Source organism: Solea senegalensis, linkage group LG3, assembly GCF_019176455.1.
Source record: "Solea senegalensis isolate Sse05_10M linkage group LG3, IFAPA_SoseM_1, whole genome shotgun sequence".
Taxonomy (NCBI): Eukaryota; Metazoa; Chordata; class Actinopteri; order Pleuronectiformes; family Soleidae; genus Solea; species Solea senegalensis.
In genome coordinates, this window is record NC_058023.1 from 28611537 (window position 1) to 28632168 (window position 20632).

The 20632-nt window shown below is 38.2% G+C and overlaps 3 protein-coding genes across 3 annotated transcripts; all 3 read left to right on the top strand.

Moving 5' to 3' along the window:
* The first annotated feature begins 688 nt into the window (after positions 1–688).
* pwp1 (PWP1 homolog, endonuclein) lies at positions 689–6120 on the top strand. Its single transcript, XM_044021619.1, has 15 exons — positions 689–874; positions 1538–1596; positions 1697–1866; positions 1977–2062; positions 2471–2567; positions 2679–2789; positions 2931–3061; positions 3472–3542; positions 3647–3743; positions 3854–3915; positions 4024–4135; positions 4485–4575; positions 4880–5001; positions 5292–5397; positions 5560–6120. The coding sequence occupies exons 1-15, from the start codon at positions 809–811 to the stop codon at positions 5655–5657; spliced, it is 1479 nt and encodes a 492-aa protein (XP_043877554.1). The 5' UTR covers positions 689–808; the 3' UTR covers positions 5658–6120.
* Positions 6121–6495: 375 nt separating this feature from the next.
* Positions 6496–9439, top strand: mrpl42 (mitochondrial ribosomal protein L42). Its single transcript, XM_044020655.1, has 5 exons — positions 6496–6618; positions 6996–7059; positions 7793–7877; positions 8376–8539; positions 9318–9439. Exons 1-5 carry the CDS (start codon positions 6534–6536, stop codon positions 9361–9363), a joined length of 444 nt encoding a protein of 147 aa, XP_043876590.1. The 5' UTR covers positions 6496–6533; the 3' UTR covers positions 9364–9439.
* Positions 9440–10566: 1127 nt separating this feature from the next.
* On the top strand, positions 10567–16720 carry ube2nb (ubiquitin-conjugating enzyme E2Nb). Its single transcript, XM_044021983.1, has 4 exons — positions 10567–10687; positions 12416–12662; positions 13549–13689; positions 14325–16720. Exons 1-4 carry the CDS (start codon positions 10658–10660, stop codon positions 14366–14368), a joined length of 462 nt encoding a protein of 153 aa, XP_043877918.1. The 5' UTR covers positions 10567–10657; the 3' UTR covers positions 14369–16720.
* Positions 16721–20632: the final 3912 nt, after the last annotated feature.

Consider the following 20632-nt stretch of genomic DNA (forward strand, 5'->3'; position numbering starts at 1 on the left):
TTCTTCCTTCTTCTGTTCTTCCTGCTGGAGCAGCATTTCTAAATCTCTATATTTTAATGCACTTTTTGGTCCTTCACATTATGTGATGTGAGTATTTCCTTGCATTTTTTATTTTTTAATTCCAGCCTCAAGCAGTTATGTCTCATCTTTGACCATATCTCAGTCCAAGGCTTGATGTTATGGCGGCCCATGGCCAAGAGGAAAGGAATAGTGCTCATAGCTGGAAGGTTGTTGGTTCAATTCTGGGGTGACCAAAGGCTGAGTGCCCCTGAGCAAGGCACCAAATCATCCCTTGCTAAGGATGGGAGGACAAATTCACTAATTGGTGTGTGTGTGCAGAAATGACTCATTCTAAATGTGTAGTACAGACTTCTTTGACAGATCACTGAGTGATTGATTCACCAGCTCTAATGCAATTGTTTATTCAGTGTTTGTGATTAATCATTATTTCAATTGTTGTAACTTAGTGGTTCCCCACACTTTTATAATCTTATGATTTATGTGTTGCACCTAAATTAGATACACACCAATAGTTTTGTGAATTAATACTATTGTGAACATGAAAGACAGTATCTCTGTTGTTCTTTTGCTGTTGTTAATTGCACTTGTTAGTGGAGTAGCCTCTACTACATTTTTGGTCAGGCAGATTTTTCAGTGCTCTCTCAACGTCATCTACGTGCGACGCAGAGCCAAGTCTCGTACACTCACATGTACGCCCACAGTGCGCGTGTCTGACTTTAAAGCGTTAAGAAAAGTTACGCAGACATATTTATTGCGTTTTGACAAATCGCATATTGTATTCTCCAGGATGAGCTCCCAGATCACTTGTGTCGGGTGGGTGAAGAGAGGCGTTGCCAAGGAAAGCCCGGACAAAGTGAGTTTACGTGTTCAGCAAGCTAATGATGTTAGCCTGAGGCTAATGTGTCAACATGGCATGTTCACTGTTGCCCTGCGAGTTTTAAAAGCTTAAATTCTGAGATTGTATGGCTGTAATTTACATTAACACGTGTAGAAAATGATTCACTCTCACTTGACAACTGTCAAGTACATAATTATTAATTTTTAACATTCAACTGCCAAGTTTGTCTGGAATTACCGTTACAAATACCTGTGATGTTGTTTACTAGTATGCAGATATCTGTGATGTCATTCTTACTCTTCAAAACTACTGTTTCAGATATATGCAAATTTAGCTTTTACTGTTCAAAATGACGTCACCTTTTCTATTTAATTGATTATTAATCTATATCTAAATTATTTTTTGGACAAAATAAATCTATATCTTGTGAAAATAATCAACAGATTAATCAACTATGAAAATGATTATTAGTTGCAGCCTTACGTCTGTGTGTAGTATGAGGTAACATGTTTTAAGTGACTAAATTCATAGATTTCTAATGGGATCTCAAAGCATTCATGTTAATCAATATAAATAATATAAAGTGCTCAGGAAAGTTAATATATTTTTCATTAAAAAGGCCTCTGCTTCCTTGTCAAATATTCAAATGCTAAAAAAGACACTTTTATTCCACTTAAGGTTGAGTTGAGCCAGGAGGAGCTTCAACGCATTATTACTGAAGCAAAAGACGAGTTGGGGTAAGTAAGAGAACAGTCTGCTAATGAATTGATAATTAAGATCAAGGACTGTTGTCTCTACATAGCCAAACACCCTGAGACTTTATTATTTTTAAATCAGAGAATTAGCAGCTGAGGAGGAAGAGGAGGAGGATGAAGGAATAGCCCCAGATTCAAATCCAGACACTACCGCTGATTTTGCTGAGGTTCCAAAGGACGAGAATGAAGCTGGAAATGAGGAAGATGAGCTGGCAGAGTACGGCCTGGATAAATATGACGAAGAAGACACAGGTGAGCCTATGTGTATTTGTTCTTTGTTAATCTCTCCTCATTGTATGTAGTAACAAACCCTTTCTGAGTGTCTACTTCTATTATCTACTGTTTGTCTCTTGTCAACCTAGTGACGGCTAGTCTTGGTGACAGTCTGGCTGGACTCACAGTATTCAGCTGTAATGAGGAAGATCCTTACATCACCATCAAAGATACAGTGAGTGTCGTCAGTGCTCGTGTGCAGACAAATTCAGCTAAATTACTCGTGGTATATTTCATGGTTTCCCTGAGCTGGATACGTATTCCACATTGCTTACTGTTAATTGGACACCCGAAATTGACCGCAGCCACAAGGTGACCAGTGTACTCCTAGTGCCAGGCCCAGGTTAAGGGGAGGATTGTGTCAGGAGGGGCATTCAGCATAGAAATGTCTGCCAGATAAAATATGCACATCATTCTGCTGTGTTGACCACTAAAGACGGAGAAATTGAAAGAAAAAAACAAAATTTCCAGTGTGGAATGGTTGTTAACTCATGTCAATTGTAGTTGATTGTACTTTTTAATTGGGAAAAACATCCTTTAAGAATCAAACTCTATATTAGCAGTGTATCCTTCTATCCTCCAGGACCACTATGAGCGAGAAGACTTCCAAATCAAGTCCAGTGACAATCTGATCCTGTCAGGAAAGGCAGAGAAGGACTGTTGTAACTTGGACATCTATGGTAAATATATCCACATAGTGAATGTCCAAAACATTACAATATCATCTGTTGTGTCTTACAATATAAGATAAATATATGAATTGCCTTGCCAAATGGCTTCTTACTTTACAGTTTATAACTCCGAAGAGGAATCTCTGTATGTTCATCATGATATTCTACTGCCAGCCTATCCACTGTGTGTGGAGTGGCTGAACTTTGACCCAACCCCTGGAGAAGGATCAGGTGAGAAAAGCCTTCCACTGTTTCTTTCCAGGTCATAATAGTTTGGATATACTTCCCCTGCAAAATATGTTGTATCTGTTTGTTTTTTTATCTTTTTTCCCCCCCTTAAAAACAGTCTGCTGTGTGACCTTTTTTTCGCAGCTAACTATGCTGCTGTGGGCAACATGACTCCTCAGATTGATGTGTGGGACCTTGACGTGGTGGACTGTTTAGAGCCAGTCTTCTCTCTGGGGAGCAAAAAGGCCTCAAAGAAGAAGAAAAAGAACAAGAAGGTAGGTGTCTGTCTGTAGAGTGAGAGTTCTCACTGGTTCAAAATCATAATAGGAACATTTTCAACGGATTTTTTTTTTTGCAAGGATTTGTTGACAAAGTAAGTTTAGGACTTTTAATAGATAAGTTTGTTTGTGATACATTGCTTAAGACTGAGTTATTCTTGAAATTATCTAGTTTTTACTGTGACTGCACCAGAGGGTGAAAGTGTTTGTCAAAGCTTCACATAATTACACTTAAAAGGTGGAGGGATGATAAGATTTTTTTATTTTTTATAATGAAAACCACATGTTTATGTGTACAGACTTGTATAACTGGCAGCGTAAGCTGGAAGCTAATGGATAGCCAGGATGCAGAAAAGGGATCTTTTCTTATCAAGATTTGAATCATGACATTCTTTGTTTGATACCAGGGAGCAGCGGCAGAGCCTGTGGATGGTCACACAGATGCTGTGCTGGATTTGTCCTGGAACAAACTGGCCAGGTCAGTGATCTGAGGCTATGAAACGTTCACCGATGCATTTTAAGCCTCAAATGAAAGAATATACTGTACTTTAATAAGATTTATTTGGGATTTCTCTTACTCAGGAATGTCTTGGCCAGTGGATCAGCAGATGACACTGTTGTCTTGTGGGATCTTTCTCAAGGCAAACCAGCCACCACTCTGCGCAGACACACTGATAAGGTATTAAATAAAAAACTAAACAGCATTGCTAATGTGATGCAGTGTGATTATTGACTGTTTCAGCCCCAGAATTTGAAGGCTTCATCTTCTATAAATAATAAATCTTTCAGGTTCAGACGTTGTCATTCCACCCGTTTGAGGCACAGACACTGATATCAGGATCGTATGACAAGTAAGTGTCGTTGAGAGTTGTCAGAAGTTCACTGTAAATACTGTAAATAAAGTTCCCGACTCACAATTGATTCAAAACATTCAACGGCATTTTCTTTTTTTTCCTCAGGACAGCTGTTCTTTACGACTGCCGCAGTCCAGACACCAGCTATCGGACCTGGAGGTTTAGTGGTCAAGTGGAGCGTCTGGTCTGGAACCATTTCTCACCCTGTAACTTCTTGGTGTGTATTTTAAAATGACACAATTCGCAAGTTTAAATAGGTGTTTTTGATCTTATATGCTGCTAAGGAGGAATTGCCACTAAATGTAATTGTGTTTCATTAACAATAGAAGGAAAAGAAAAATAAGAAGTCGTTGAAAAGGGTGGTTGTATATGAAGATTATTGAAATCATAATAGCTTTTGTCTTCAAGATTTTTAACATTTTTTCATCATGCCTAGATAGCAACAGTAATTAAAAAGGTAATGGTTGCAGCACTGGTCTTCGGGCTACAGAACTTGCTCCTCCTGGTCTCTGGTCTCTTTGACCAGCTCAGTGGTTAATGTAACGCTGAGTGTGTTTGTGTTTCAGGCCAGTACAGACGATGGTTTTGTCTACTGTCTGGACGCTCGCGCAGATAAGCCTGTTTTCACACTGAGGGCACATGATGAAGAAGTTTCAGGTAGGTAGTATGGATGGTCATTATTATTCGATTATTCACTTATTCACTTGATTTATTTTAATGTGACCATTCGGAATCACATTTAAAGTGATACAAACGGATAAAAGCTTTATCAGTGATTGCATTGAGTTCTTTCAACACCATTGACTACCTAATATATGATGCATGTATTTTAAATGAAACCTCACAAATACTTTGGCATGTTGATGAGTCACCATGGTGGCAAACTCATGGGCAATTTGCAGCCACAAATTTGGGAAAAAAATGCGTAGAATTTGATCTTACGTTTTTGACGTTTCTGCAGGTTTGGTCCTTAGCAGCCAGATTAAAGGATGCATGGTCACCTCGTCGTCTGACAAACATGTTAAAATCTGGGACATATTGGGGAACAAACCCAACCTGGTGCATTCAAGGGATATGAAAATGGTAAGAGCTTATACGTCATGTGATCTCTATCACTCAGGTTGCAGTCTGTGAGCAATATTAATGTAACCATGTAGGTATAAGGGTGAAAATGTGAAATTGTATTATGAGTTTGTTTCTTTTCCTGAATGTTTTGTCATTGCTAAATAGATTGGATGTTTTATTTCTTTTTCATGTGAATCACACAGGGTTTCTTTGTGATGAAATGTGCTCTATAAATTAATGTGGCTTGCCTTGTTGAAGAGATATTTTGATGAGCTGATAAACTGATGTACTTCCTCTCTTGTGAACAGGGAGTACTGTTCTGTGCATCCTGTTGCCCTGATCTACCCTTCGTCTATGCTTTTGGAGGGCAGAAGGACGGCTTGAGAGTTTGGGATATAAGTGATGTCGCAGCAGGTACAGTTGACACTTAACTAATTTGTTTCTTAATTATTCAACACATTTATTCCACTTCTATTTGTTTATTTACATTGGTAAACTAATTTTCTGACTGTGTACTTATGAGGTTGGTTCTTAATTTTAAAATAATTCCATCTATTTGTCATTGTTTTCCCTCAGTGTCTGAGGTGTTTGGTAGTCGAGAGCGCTTGTTGGTGAACACGGGATCACAGGCATCGGGCAGCGCAGCCTCTGCTGAGATGGACGTCTCCCAGTGACTCTTTGAATGCAGCAACATCCTGTAAACTGATTTTCCATCAGAAAGTCATCCAGCTGCTCCTCTTGTAGCTGTATTTCTCATCGTGCAGCACTGCTGTTTCACCGGAAAAGGAGAAGACGCACTCGTGCAGCACTTCAAAGTGAAACTTAGAACCTTCAAAAGACTGAAGGTTGTTCAGTTTCCTTTGACAAATCGCAACAGAGGCTTTGCACACTGAGAGTGGACAAGAAGTAGAGTCTTTTATTCATACAACTGAATATTTCCAGCAATTTACTTTTTATAATTTAAGTGGAAACCCGCTTTCAAATGTATGGATTACTGTTGCTTTTCTGTTCAAATTTAATATTGTAAGACCATTTTCTCATAAAGTATACTTTAATACTGCTTTAACTTCTCATATTTCTCATGTGTTTGTTTGAAATTAAATAAACATATGTACACAAAATTATGTCATCAATAAATATGGTGTCCTTAATATCTAAATAACTTTATATCATAGTAATAATAACATTCACTTCCATCCAAAGCAAGGGTGACAGATTGTGTGAAGTCTGACATGAAGGGAGGTTGATTAATTATTTTTGTTCAATAAAAACTGTCATACTATTTGTAATAATTTGATACTGAACCCAAATAATATACTGTTTATCTTTAAAAAGTGATAATAGATATTTTGAATGTTTTAAATCAACAAAATGAGAAAAGTCATTTTAAAACAGAGACAGTATTTTTTCTTTATGAAATTAATAAGACTTAATTTAAATGTTTGCTGTGTCGAACATAATTCAACGATGCTGGTCTCTGACAAAGAGGAACTTATGCAGCCGAGTGTGTCGCACCGCAAACACGGACTTAATACAGCGACGGACATAGTATGAGCATGGCGTCGGCTAATTTGTGCAAACTTCATGGGCTCTTATCGCGGGTTTCACTGTGCCCCACACTGCGACATGTACAAAGTAAGTTTGTTTTTATGTGTATTTAAAAAGCAATTTATCGGAGATGGATTTAGTTTCAGTGCGAACAGCGTTTGTAACCTCGAACACTCAGTGTTAGCGGTAAATGCTAACAGGGGCTAACCTTGAGAGTAAATTCACTAGGTTAACACTTAATCTGTGTAAATTACTTGTCTTTCCTCTATTAAAACTATTTTATGTGTTGTTTTATATTTAAAAATCCAGTGGCAATACCTTAGTGAATGAGAGGAAACCGCAATCCGTTTCTTTTAGGTCCGTATATGACTTATTAGCAGGTGTCCTGACTACTTTGCTGTATAACAAGAATAACAAAACACGAGTTGCTGCGAAATTATTTGTGTTGAATCTCTGTGTTGCAGCGAGTTTGTTACCAGTTCGACATAATTCCAGTGACAGTGAACCTTCACCTATTGGCTCAAGCTGGTATATATTTATTTTTATTTTATTTTTTCTAACAAAAAGATTTTGACAAAGTTGCATTACTCTTGATCTGTTAATTTTAACTGTAGGAACACACTGGCAGTAGGGATGCACAATATCATCAGCACGATCAGTATTGGCAGATATTAGCTTTAAAATGTAATATCGGATATTGGCAAAAACACAACTATATCTGCCGATATGACTAATGACTACCAACAGCAGACTAAATAGGCTGTTACCTCCTTGACCTCTATGCTGGTGCCCTCTACAACTATTATGTTTTTAGGGTTTATTTATTTTGCTCAATGAAGAAAATATATATATCTACATAAGTGGGCAAACAATTATGTTACTTTCACTAGAGAAGAGACTAAAGGACATATACTGTATACTGGTATCAGTTATCGGCCCAAGCACTCCCTATATATAGGATATCAGCAGAAAGTCAAATATCGTGCATCCCTAACTGGCATTGCTGAGTTACAGATGATAAATGCACTTACCCTTAGGGTTTAAAACCTGAAACTGTGAGCAAATAAATGAAGACAAATATTTGGGGGGCATTTTAAATGTGAATGTTCAGGGTCTAGTTATTATCATTATTGTCTCACATTACTAGACATGGAGCAGTTAAAAAAATATAGTGTGCACTTTATTCACTGATTTAAACACATGCTTTTTTATAAAGATATATTGTGATGACGACGATAACCCTTCCATCTCTTGGATTTAGTAACGTGGACATCGGTGTGACTTCAGATGGGAAAACAATAGTGTGCTATCATCCCGCTGCTGACATTCCTTATGAATTCACACAAGTAAGAGACTGTTTTCTATCAAGCCTTATACATATTATGTGTCCATGTGCTGTCTGATATAACTATCTGATGTCTGTGACTTTTTAAACCAAAGTAAGAGACAGTGGTGTTTACTTTGTTTGTAGAAAATCCACCACTGAGGTTCACGTTTTTTTTGAAAAGTCAGTAGCTTGATATACTGAACAAACGGACACCTTTTGTCTGAATGTGAAATTTGTGTAAATAGTCACAGTCAAACTGATAAGTTATAATAAATGACATTACACCCTGTAATTAAAGGGTAATATGACAAGTAGTTGTCTGGATTAATTGTTTTTGTCACAAGATGAATCCACTACAACAGCAGCAAACTGCAAACATCCCTAAAATCAAAGTATGTGGACTGTGATTTGTATCACTGTGAACAATCCTTTCAAATAGATTGTTTATTTATTTAAATGGCATAATGGTTTGAGAAAAGTTAGAGGAATCTGTGCTCATGATGTAATATCTTTGCAGCCTATCGAACGACCAGACCCTGTGACCAACACAGTTGAGACCCACGACCAGGTCTTAAAGGCCCAGCTTAGCAAGGAGGTGCTGAAGGGCAAGAAGGGGCCCACTATCGAGGAGCTGAGCAAGATGTTTTTCACCACCAAACACCGGTGGTATCCAGTAGGAGAGTAAGTACACAAATAATGCCTCTGTGTAGAGAACACTTGTCTTCTTGGTACAGAAAGTGACCCGCAAAAAGACCAACGAGCCTACCTTATGCGGTTGCATTATTTTGTTGGAAAAGACACCAGATCTCCTTATTTGCCATGAGCGTTTCCCCTGAAATCAAAACTTGGCAAGGAGAAGAAGCAGGTTATTCATATGCAAGAATTGTTAAGTGAGATGATCCGCTCAGGAATATGTTCAGGCTTGTCACAATGGGAACATTTCAAGCCAAATAGATTTTTTTTCATTTCCCTCTGGATTAATCAACAAATATTCATGACTTCAGTGCATGAGAATTAGTAAAAGTAGTACAGGGTTCACAGCATGTTGAGCTAAAGGGAACAGCTAACAATATGCTTCAAATGACCCTTGTAAATTGTATCTCTTCTGCTGAATCTACAACAAATTAAGCTTAGAAAAGAACCTTCAAGATGCAGTCAAGATTAATGTTGATAAAGTGAGAAGCTGCGAGCGATGTTTTTTTCCACCAATTTTGTAGCTTTTCAGTGTAATTGTGAATAGGCACATTAACTGATCAACATTTTGTAATGATGTAAAGTGAATAATGGAATATTCATGCCCATCCCTAGTTGGGACATTTGAAAATCTCTCAGAAAATGTTTTTGTTTAGTTACATACTGTACCTTTGAGTGTGACAACTCAACGAAAATGTCACATTATTAAAATTTTCCCTGTAGATACTGGTACAAAATGAATTTGCCTCTGTTTTCCTGTTCACAGGTACCACAGGAGACGTGTAAAGAAGGATCCACCAAAGGACAGATAACTGAAGGCCAGAATTACAAACCTGCAAATGTTTATGTTATTGTCACAAGGATGTATAATAAACTGTTAAATATTGACTTGTCACGAGTCTGTTGGTCACTGCAAACCTTAAATCTGTTTAATCTAGTTTCATGTGATCTATACTCAATATAATTTTGAACCTGTTGTATAACAAATTTACCTTTGCAACCAGAGAGCTGAAAAAAATTAAATGTAGTAAAATGTTTTGCTACATGTATAGTAGCATCCAGGGGAAATCAGAGGAGTGTAAGTAATGACCATTAGTGTGAGATATGAATTAAATGCATCATTAATAATTAACAATGGATGCAATGTAAGTGCATCCTACATGTTGTTATAATCCTGAGAGCCATTTGATGTAAAAGGAGAACACGAGGCAGTGAAGCCTGCTCAAGGTCATTCACAGTTGCAACATAACAAAATGCTTAAAGGTTTAAAACAGTCACATTTCTGGGACAATGTTCCTCTCTTTCTCTATTCCTATGGCCCATGCACATATATGACACAATTTAACCCAGGCAAAATAATTTTTTCTCTCAGTAAAAAATGTGAGCGAGACAAGGTGAAGACATATTTTTTACAAGTGAAAACTTTGACACACTAAAAACTGTAGAGTAAAAATATGCATTCACTTTTGAATGAAAAGTTATAAAGCAAAAGTAAAGAAGTTGTCACATGGCATCTGGCTGCAACAATTATCCAATTCATCAATTACTCGGTTTTAGAGGGCTTTTTTAAATAATTAAATAGATTTATGATTTTTCATCATCTCAAATTGGAATATTTTCTGGTTTCATTGCTCCATTTGACAAAAAAAAAACAAAACATTACAACTAATTTCATCTGAGAACATCATCACTTTGAGGTTTGGGAAACATTAACATTTACTGATATTTTATGGACAAAATAAATACTTGATTAATAGAGAAAATAATCGAAGATGAATTATTGTAAAAAAAACATAATCGTTAACTGCAGCTCTATCATGGTGTCTGACAATGCTTTACATTGTGTTTATAATACTAAGAAATCGGCTTTGAGGGTGTCGCCTGTATTTATATTTGAGAATGTTATATTTAAAACTAATTGTAATCTAGAGACAGTTTATATAGTGCCATTCACAGAGCATTGGCTATATTTTTACATAAGACAGCAGCCCTGCGTTTTCAGAAGCCACCGGAAGAGTGAGTTCTCTGTCCCCGCCCCGGCAGCTCAGTCACTCCAACCTGAAGAGAAGGAGAGTCCACGGCTAAAAATATAATAGCTAACACAAGATGGCCGGTTTGCCTCGTAGGATTATAAAGGTACACTTGTTTTTATACCGTACTCTGTCCGTATATGTTAATCAGCCGCGCGTTTGTACCATAAAGACAAATGAAGGCTAATGCGGACGTGGAGTCGCTGCTATCCAGCGTGTAGCCTGACGTTAGCGCGGCTAGCGCAATTAGCTCTTATCTAGCTAGTTATCAAGCTAGCTCGCCACTCCGCGTCCTGCAAGTGTTTTGTTTGCCACTTCCGTTTTCTCTGTCTGGGGTTGAATTTTTAGCACAAGCAGACACGCTATCTTGATTTAAATGTAATTGTAATGCATAATCTGCGGCACAAAGCCAACTAAGAATGACGAGTTGTTCCAGTCGACATATGAATGGATTGGCTAAGTAAGCTAGGCTAGCAGGCAGGCAGCTCTAGATATGCTGATTGGTACACATGTCTGTCGCTGATGTGGAACGCCACCATTTATTTAAATAACCAAGGCCTAGCAAGCACATTCGTATTGCTTATTTTGTGAGAAAAATGTCAATCAATAATAAGCGTATTTGCGAGGCCTGTTGCGCTGCGGTTTCCTCCTCAATTCTATCGCGACTTCCCTTCACTGGGCCAGGCCCGGTAGTGGGCGCGATCCACCTTTTTCCGCCACATCGAGCAGCGATTTTTCGGTGAGCCGGTTTTAGCAGTCAGTGACTCAACGCTGTCAAAGTCAAAACAGGGAAAGCGTAATTTGCTTGTTCTCGGATCGACACCGAAGTATTTGTTTTTATACGACAATAAGCCAATTTCCGTTTTGTTGACTGCGGATGTGCACCTGTTTTAATGAAACGCAACTAAAATAAAAAAAATGTTCCACTTCCGCCTTTTCGAAACCTTATAATGTTAATGTACAGTAAACCAAGTCCACAAAGACACGAATCACCCAAACTATAATCTTATTTGAACTAAATTACTGTAATTAAGTGTGTACTGCAAGTTAGGCATTTAACTTGGGCAGAACAACAAATTGTTTTTAAATCGAAATCACAATTGGCTAGTTGCAAATGCTGCAGTGTAATTTTTTTTCCCATCATCTACATCCGTTTCAAACATTAATGTAATGTTGGAAAGAATTTATACCTCTAAGATTTCACCCATGTATTATTTGTGTATATATTTTCAGTGTACCTTGTGTTCATATTCCATCAGTTTATTAATAATAATAATAATAATAATAATTATTATTATTATTATTATTATTATACAGTGAATAATAAAGTGAAGTTTGACTTTTATAAAAAGCTTTATTTGAAAACTATATTGTTGTTGTTGTTGTTGATTTTTCTGACAGACTATTCTGTCAGAACATCACAATTAGGTTTTTCTCAGGCCCTTTTTAAAACTGCATGAGTCAATTGGTATCTTTAATTCTGTTGACAGAAAACTGCACAAGTATTGATGAATCCTTTGAATCGGGCACACATGTTTAGCTGCTAGGGTTAAAGCATGACCTGTAATGAAAATAATTTGTAGTTGCAACCCTATAGTATATTGTTATTATAGAAAGCAGATGTATGTAGTGTGAAGTTATTTGAGCATTTTAGCCTTTATTGTGATTATAAGACAAACTTGGTATTGTATGTGAGAAGCTGCACAGTTTTCAGTTGCCTTTTCTGTGTCAAACAAATTATGGAATTTTTGTGTGCATGAGTGACATCTATGCAAATTCAGACAAAATGATCAAACAATGGTCTTGTGTGTTTTTCCGTTCTCGCCATATTCAGGAGACACAGCGGTTGATGGCAGAGCCTGTCCCAGGGATCACGGCTACACCTGACGAAGCGAACGCACGTTACTTCCATGTGGTCATTGCGGGGCCTCAAGACTCTCCTTTTGAAGGGGGCACATTTAAACTTGAACTATTTCTTCCAGAAGAGTATCCCATGGCAGCTCCCAAAGTGCGATTCATGACCAAAATCTACCACCCCAATGTTGACAAACTGGGAAGAATATGTTTAGACATTTTGAAAGGTAAGAAACATGAGCAAAACACACAAATATACATATTTATTTTTATGTATACATGATGGAATTTCCTTTAGTAAACACTGGTTTGAAACCACACTGGCAGCATATAACAGAACTTTTTATTTACTCTTCTATCAAGTGAGGATTTTTATATATATATATATATTATAACAAATGTATTGTGTTCAAATCAAGAAGAAATGTGTGCTTTTATTTCTCTTTCTCCACCGAACACCTTTGCTGCTTGTTTTATGAGGCAGGTATCCAACACCAGGCTCATGAATCAAAGCACTTAAGGGGTGAAGTCAATTCTCAGTGGCTTTGGTTGTACCGTCAACCCTACGAAATTACAAAGAGCCAATAAAGTTAATGTTTATGTCAAACGTGTCTTTAAGTTGAAGGTACATGTAGAATGTAGAATGTAGAATATAGTAATTGTTGGCTAGGATTCACAGATTTATGACCAGTTTTTGGCAGCAGATCTGCAATTACATTGTCATGTTATGAGAGAAAAGTAGATGGTTCCCCTCAGGAACCTGACTTGCTTACGACCATCAATCAACTTTTGCAGTTGAATAAACTTGGGTAATTTACTTGGCAAGAGCAGCGCAGACCCAGACATATGAGTTTTTAAACATTAAAGAAACTTGCAGCACACGTGTTTTTTCCCACACCTTTAGGAGAAGGTGGATCTCTGTGCAATTTGCTGGTATCCTTATTTATTAGGATTAGTGCTGTTCAGAGTCTCTTGTCACTGGTTGCATGTTTTGGTTGCTTGGACGTTGTTACTCGTTAATAGCAGGGAGTTGTCATCCTGAAGTTTTCCCCCATTTTCCACTATTAACTGTCATTGTTGTCTCTGGCATCTCCCCAACTTTTCCTCTTGCAGATAAGTGGTCTCCAGCCCTGCAGATCCGTACAGTGTTGCTATCGATCCAGGCATTATTAAGTGCTCCCAATCCAGATGATCCCCTGGCAAATGACGTCGCAGAGCAGTGGAAGAAAAATGAAAGCCATGCCATTGAGACAGGTGAGTAGCAGATACCTCGACCAATAGCTCAACCAACCCACTGTTTGATACCTACCTGCCACATTATGAGGGGTTGTAACAAAATATTTCAGTCATTTGTTGCCTTTGTAATGTTTTTCTGGATAGAGTGATGTAAAAAACAACAGCCTATGGGTCAGCCATTGTTGGTTATGTAATCCCACTCCAAATGTTGCAGTGAGCATTAAAAATGGATGCATTTTGCAAGCCTGTCAATCATAATCAAGTGGTCGTTGAAGAACAGTATAAATCGGCACATTACAGTTCTTTTTTTCATATTTTATGAACCTGAGAAATCAGAAAACTTAATCCATTCAAAGGGCTAACAAAAAATTAATATTAAAAAATAGACGCAGCCCTCCTATTTATCTGGGCTTGGGTCCAGCACTTGGAGTGCCCTCGATGTGCACGCCTTGTTTAACAGCACAAAACATTTCACTGAATTATTTCTTAGCCCTCGTGAAAAACCTGGGACTTTGCTCTTATCATGGAAAACCTGTTGTGCTGGAACTTTGCTCAGTCAGTCTCATCTGTCTCTGAACCACCGTCCCGCACCCTCCTCCACATTACTCCCCCACCCTCCACAACATTTTTATCTTTCTGTGTCTCCCCTTCAGCCCGAACATGGACCAGGCTCCACGCGAGCAACACTGAAGTATAGAAGAAGCGAGACGAGGCGTCTGAATGTGATCCACAAAAATGTACTCCTATTCTGTCAAAATTTGAATTTAATGGACACAAAAAAAAAGAGAAGAGAAAAAAAGATTATAAGTCCAAATCTATCTGAAAGAAATGACAAGATTCACTGCTGCAGACCTCTGGGTGACTTACTTTCCTCTCTAAGACGCGTTAAATGTGTGTTAGTCATTTCTTTTTCTCCCCGTGTTGCTATTTAAAATGCATGGACAGAGGACGGCACCCTCCCCACTACAGTCTTAAAAATAACATTATATATGTTGTCCTGAACTTAGGCACATACTGGTACGTTTGCAAACTATACATTAAAGCTGCCCTTCTTTTAACACATGCATCATTTGTCAACACATCTGTATGTCTTCTTGTGAGAGGTGACAGGATTTTTGTTATTTCAACGCTTGCAGAATGTACGGCTGTGCCACCACACTGTTGACTCGCAGGAGGAAAAAAACAATATGAATGATGATGTTTCCCCCTTTACTCTTTTTAGGGAATACCATGACTTTTTTTTAATGACGTGAGCCCGTACGTTCAACAAACGGAAAATGAAAAAGGTTAGTTGAATTCCCACACATTTGTGCCTGTGCCCACCCAACAATTTAGCAACACGGAGTAAGTAGATGGTGGTGCAGCTGCTGTAGTTTAGTGTCATCACAAATACTCAACACTGGTGAAACGTATTATTAGTATAACAAAATATAAAGTATTTAACTTCGGGAAGTTAGTTAAAAAAAACATTTAAGCGGCCATAATGAGGGACTTGTTCAGCTGAAGAAAGAGATGTAAGAGGTGTTTTCATCTAGAGGCGGGGGGGGGTGGTGGTGAATCTTGTATACCTGCCAAATCTGCTGGTAGAATTTACATAGTATGTGGGGTAAAAAAACAGATTTCATTTTACAGCATTTAGTCAGCGGCTAGGATCGATTTCTGTCTCCAACAGGTGGGATTTCATATAATTTACACGAAATACATTTGATTGTATTATTGTTAGTACACATCTGAGTCCAAGCATGTATAATAATCCACAATCTACTGGTTTAAATGTAAGCTTTTGTTCAGCAGAATATTAAATGGAATTAGACGTGAGAAGCTCGGGGTTGTAACGTTTGCGGTTTTTATCCTCTGCGATCAGTTTTCCCCTCATCTATATGATTTAATGTGGAGACTTTGCAGCCTCTGTCGGACAGTGTGGGGAGGGCGAGCGAATCACTTCCACTCACTTTAAAAAAAAAAGAAAAGAAAAAAAGCCATTTTCAACAAATCTAGAAAGGGAGCAGAGTATAAGGATGTGTGGAAAATGTCGGGGTTTTTTTGTTTTGTTTTTTTTTCAAAGAGAGGTGTGTGAGCTGTTTTATTTTTGTTTGTTTTTTTTAAATGTCTGTTCGTGCTATATGCGTTTGCTTGTTCTCTATTTTATTTACAGTGTTAATTTAAAAAAAAAAGGCATGTACTATAAACACACTGTTTTCAAGTTTCCTTCAGGGTTGTTGTTGGAGTGGAGGTGCTTCCTTTTTAAAGGGAGAGTTGAGGCTTTTTTGAACGTCTTCTGCTTTCTTCGATATACAGATCTGTGATTATGCAAATGAATTAAATCGATTCCAGTGGAGAGCCTGGATTTCTGTAGTGGACAAAAAAAGGCCTTCGTTTTGCTGTTACAGACTTAGAAAAATTAGAGTTCCTTCAGTTCTGCACATGTGAAATCTTGCATCGAATTCTGGTTTTGAGATTTGTCACTGACCCGTAAAAAAAAGACGCTTTCTAAAAAAAAAAAAAAAAAACCTGAAACTTTTCCTTTTAACAATACTGTACTCGTGGGTTTGAGGGATCAGTGTGACTTTAGTGGGCGTAGACTCTTCACAATCACGTCGCTTCTGTATCTGAAGGAGTACTGACACGTTTTGTTGTAGTTATACTATTTTATTTTTGTTCAGCGTTTCTCCTTACTTGCTCTTTATTCGACGTACCGCAGGCTTGGTGTTGCTTAGATTCGTTTGTGTCCTCTCCTCGCTCCCAGAAGTATTAACCAATAACTCGATCCGCCGCATTCACTCAAGTCCGTAAGATGGAGCACGGCTTAAGACCACGGTTAATTTATTGTCTCGCTGAGGAACTTGACGGTAGTCTTAAAAAAAAACGAGAAGCAGTCACTCACTGGATTTTTGAAGCATCTAGATCAAAATATTGAGATCAAACTCATCATTATTATGATTAATCAGCTCCCCATGTGTAAAGTAAAAGAAGAGTTCTGTCGTGATTTCAGTACATTTGCATACATGGCTCTTCAAATACTCTGTAAATAAACTGAGTTGAGTAAGTACGCACAGGCTCGTCTGGTTTCTGTTGTGTTGAATCTTGTGTTCCCCCCCTTACATGCACAGCGCTTCCGATTTAATTTATGTAGCGGTAATGGAGTGTGACAAATCTCAGCTCATTTGAGGCTTGCGAGGACGCTCTCTAGCCTCTTAAATGCACCGCCATTTGGGTACGTTTTGAATTTGCATTTTCTATTTAAGGTGCATGTGGTTGGTCGGTGCTCTGTAAAGCCATAATCGGAGCATGGACATAAAAAAATTCTCCACCGGGAGGGGGGGGAAGGAAGCTGTGAAACATGTGGCATGTGGAGTAAAGCAGTGACTTCACACAGGGTTCCCGTGCATCCTTACAAGTCTTAAATGTTAACACATAGGAAGCAGGATTTTATGGTTCTTTTCTGTAATTGAAAATCTCAAAATAATTGGTAACAGTTATTTAATAATAAAAAAAAAACATAATTTACCTAATGATGGCGGAACCACCAGGATGTCACAATACCAACACCTGGAAGTTGATGTTTTAACTTTTTGTACTGGACCGAAACGTCATGTTTTATGTTGAAATAAACACTCGGGCAAAGTTGTCCCTTACAAATGTGTTTTGGGCGACTTTGTTGTTTTTGTGTATTGTAAAATGGGTCTTAAATTTTGCTCCAAGTGGCATTCAAAACGTCTTGAATTCAACTTTTGGACCCCTGTAACATGTGCTAATAGTCACTGTTGTGACTCATTCAGGCAACTTTAATAATCCCAAGAAGAGCTTGATTTACAGCATGCCTCAAATCAAAATTGCAATTTGAAACATCACAACGCTTGCATTTAATGATATATACCATGTAGAACATCTGATTTAGGGTTTATATTTAAATAAAATTATGTTTTCATACCTCATAGTTCACCCTTGCTGTAGAAGCTTGGCCTTCAAATACCTGGCAGGAAGATTGTTATTACACATTTACCCCCAAATCCTTCAGCCCAGCAAAACTTTCCAGCAACACAATACAAAACAAGAAGCAACTATAAACAATAATCATCTTTTTTTTAAAGCATAACATTACATGTATTGTAAAAGATGGCCTCCGTCTGGGGTAAGATGCCGGATAGCAGGAACGAACGTTTTGTTCTTGTATGGAACACATTATAAAGCCACCCAGAAGGCATCACAGTGCATAATACAGTGGAGACAAAAAAACATGGACAGACTGGACTTATTTTTGTTTTTTGTAGCCACAGACATCCCGAGTCTCAGCTGTGCAATAGTTAGGCTTTTCCAGTTTTCAACTAGAATATCTAGCATACTTGCCCTCTGGACAAATCTCCACTATCCATAGTGTGTACTTCTATCATTTAAAATATTCTAACATTAGGTACTACAGCTTCTGGATTACATTCATTCATAATATAAATAGTTCCACCCGTGCTTCTCCTGCTCTTGTCATGTCAAAAATGTCCCACGCCTCTTCTCCTGCTGTTCCATATAGTACCACATGATGGCGCTTCCCTTCACATGAAGCTGCACCAGATTGTCTTTGGTAGCTCTGTTGCTTTTCTTTCATCCCTCTTTGGGACATTTTTCGACCCCTGCTGGATCTTTACAAACTTTATCTTCCCAGTCATGGAGTATGGACCCATCTTTTCACTTTTTGCTGGATATATTATCATATTATCTGCTTGCCTGCCTGCCTGCTCTTCCAGCAGGAGGCACCTGTCGCCTCCTAAGAGGCCCCCCCACACCGTGTTCTTCACATGTCCTCAACACAAACAGACATTTCACAATGTTTTATGATCACGGCTGGGTTTATATGGCAACAGTGAGTCACCCGGGGCTGGTATGCGGCCGTCCTTTGAGTGGAATTGCAGGAAACGATTCCCTCTCATTATCTGAAATATCTGACCAAACATTAACCAGTCACAGAGGCCGTCTTCTCTGGAAAGGGCTTTGTTGTTATTGAAGCGTCCATCCTCAGAAAGACTCTGGCTCAAGGGAGTTATTTTTAGTCTCAGGTCAGTGAGAAGAACGTTCAACATTGCCATGTGGGCTTTTATAAAGAATATTCCTTTTTTTTTGGTAATGAGTTCATTAAAGGAACTGCACTAAAATGAAAGTCCATTTTATAATTTTAAAAATGTCTTCTCTTTCCTATTTATCTAAGAGCTGAACCGTCCATCTGCCTCTCTGTGTATCCACACCTTTTTTATGGCTATTAACACTATGTTTTATTTAGTTCTACTTTCTTTTGTCTTCAGTTACTAACAAACGGGAAATTCTGACAAAAAACACAGTGACATCAAGGAATTTTAGAAATATTAAGGCCGACACCTCCTTTCAAGTTACTTCATCTGTTAGGTTCACTATATACATATATTGATTATTAAGTATGTATTAGCTTTTATTTAACTCGGGTAGATCAATGAAATGAGTAAAAGTTAGAAAACATTGAACACTTAAACATAATCGTCACCAGAGCTTTAAACTTGTTCGGGGTTGTTATTATTGAAATGATCTGATGCCAGAAACCTAAAAGCCTACATTTCCAATTCAGTTTGACCTTTAGGAAGAACAAAAAGGGAAGATAAATACTTTTGTTATACTGAATGTTGTACACAATAAAACAAGTACATGTTTATATTTTATTGATCACAATATGCAGTAAAAATATGTAACATTGGTCTCCAGGTCAACAAAAACTAGTGTCGTCAAAATAAGTCAAATAAAATGAGGGGGAAATCTGTTTTTAAGGATACAACAACTTCAACATGTGATGATTTTTTATTTTTTTTTTAATGACAGCTTAAGGTGTATTAAACTTTAGATTAACACCGAGGGCGTGTTTACTTTGCCGCACGAGGAAGTCATTTGACGCTTGTAAAAGTTTAAAACATGCAGTGGCAGGTTGTTGGTTTTTTTTTTAACTCTGCAGCTGATGAACACATTAAACAAACACCGTTATAACATGTGATGGGTGACAGGCTGCTGCTGGCTGTGCAACAACAGTATTGTAAAAAAAAAATTAAAGGTCCAGTGTGTAATCATTCGCTGTGGCCGGTTTGTTCATTCCGGCCAAAAAAATAAAAAAATATTGAGGCTTGGGTGTTAAAGGGTTACCATGCAAAATCTGGCGTTCATGTACATCTGCAGTGGGTTTATTTTTGTTCTTTAATTTAAATTGTTAATACACTATTTTAACATGCAGTGAGTTGTGAATAACTGCCAGATTTTGTTTGAAAGTTATTCTGGAAAACTGGGCAAAAGCACATTTTCTGACTCAAAAGTGACATTTTGAGGCTTAGTTGTTAAAGGGTTAATGCATGTTTTTTTCAGGATTTTTTTTAACTGATCTACAGTTCGGCATTGTTCAGTTTCGATTCCTGTGTCGGAGGTCTCGCTCATGACTCTTCCAGAGACGACGCTCAGTCTGTCGATGTCAGGTACTATTGCTCATGGGACACACGGGATCTTTAACGTGTCTTCAGAGACAAGTCAAGGTTACACCTGTAGTGCATCAGCAACGCGGCTTATGTAAGAATATGTGTCCTCTTTCCGGCCTTCGAAACGCGGCGTAAATTCATACACGTGATGACAAGCGCATGACAATGCAGGGCCATCACAACCACAGCGATGACCACCAGAGAGGGCGCAGTGCCAGTGTCCTAAACATAGCCCTGCTCCTCCTCCTCCTCTGACACAGCAGATCATCTCTCACCACGATTGCTGACTCGCAGGTGAAAACATTCTCATCACATGCTGGAGATGTTGACGCTGACAGGTGATGACAGACGTCCTCTTTTTGGCCCGTCGCGTGTCATCGGCGTCAGCACCTATTTGACACCCAACGCTGGCGCTGCAGGCCCCCGAGATGGAGATGGCTTTTCTGGACGGAGTCTGTGTTGACGCCGTTTGTTTCTGCTTCATCTTT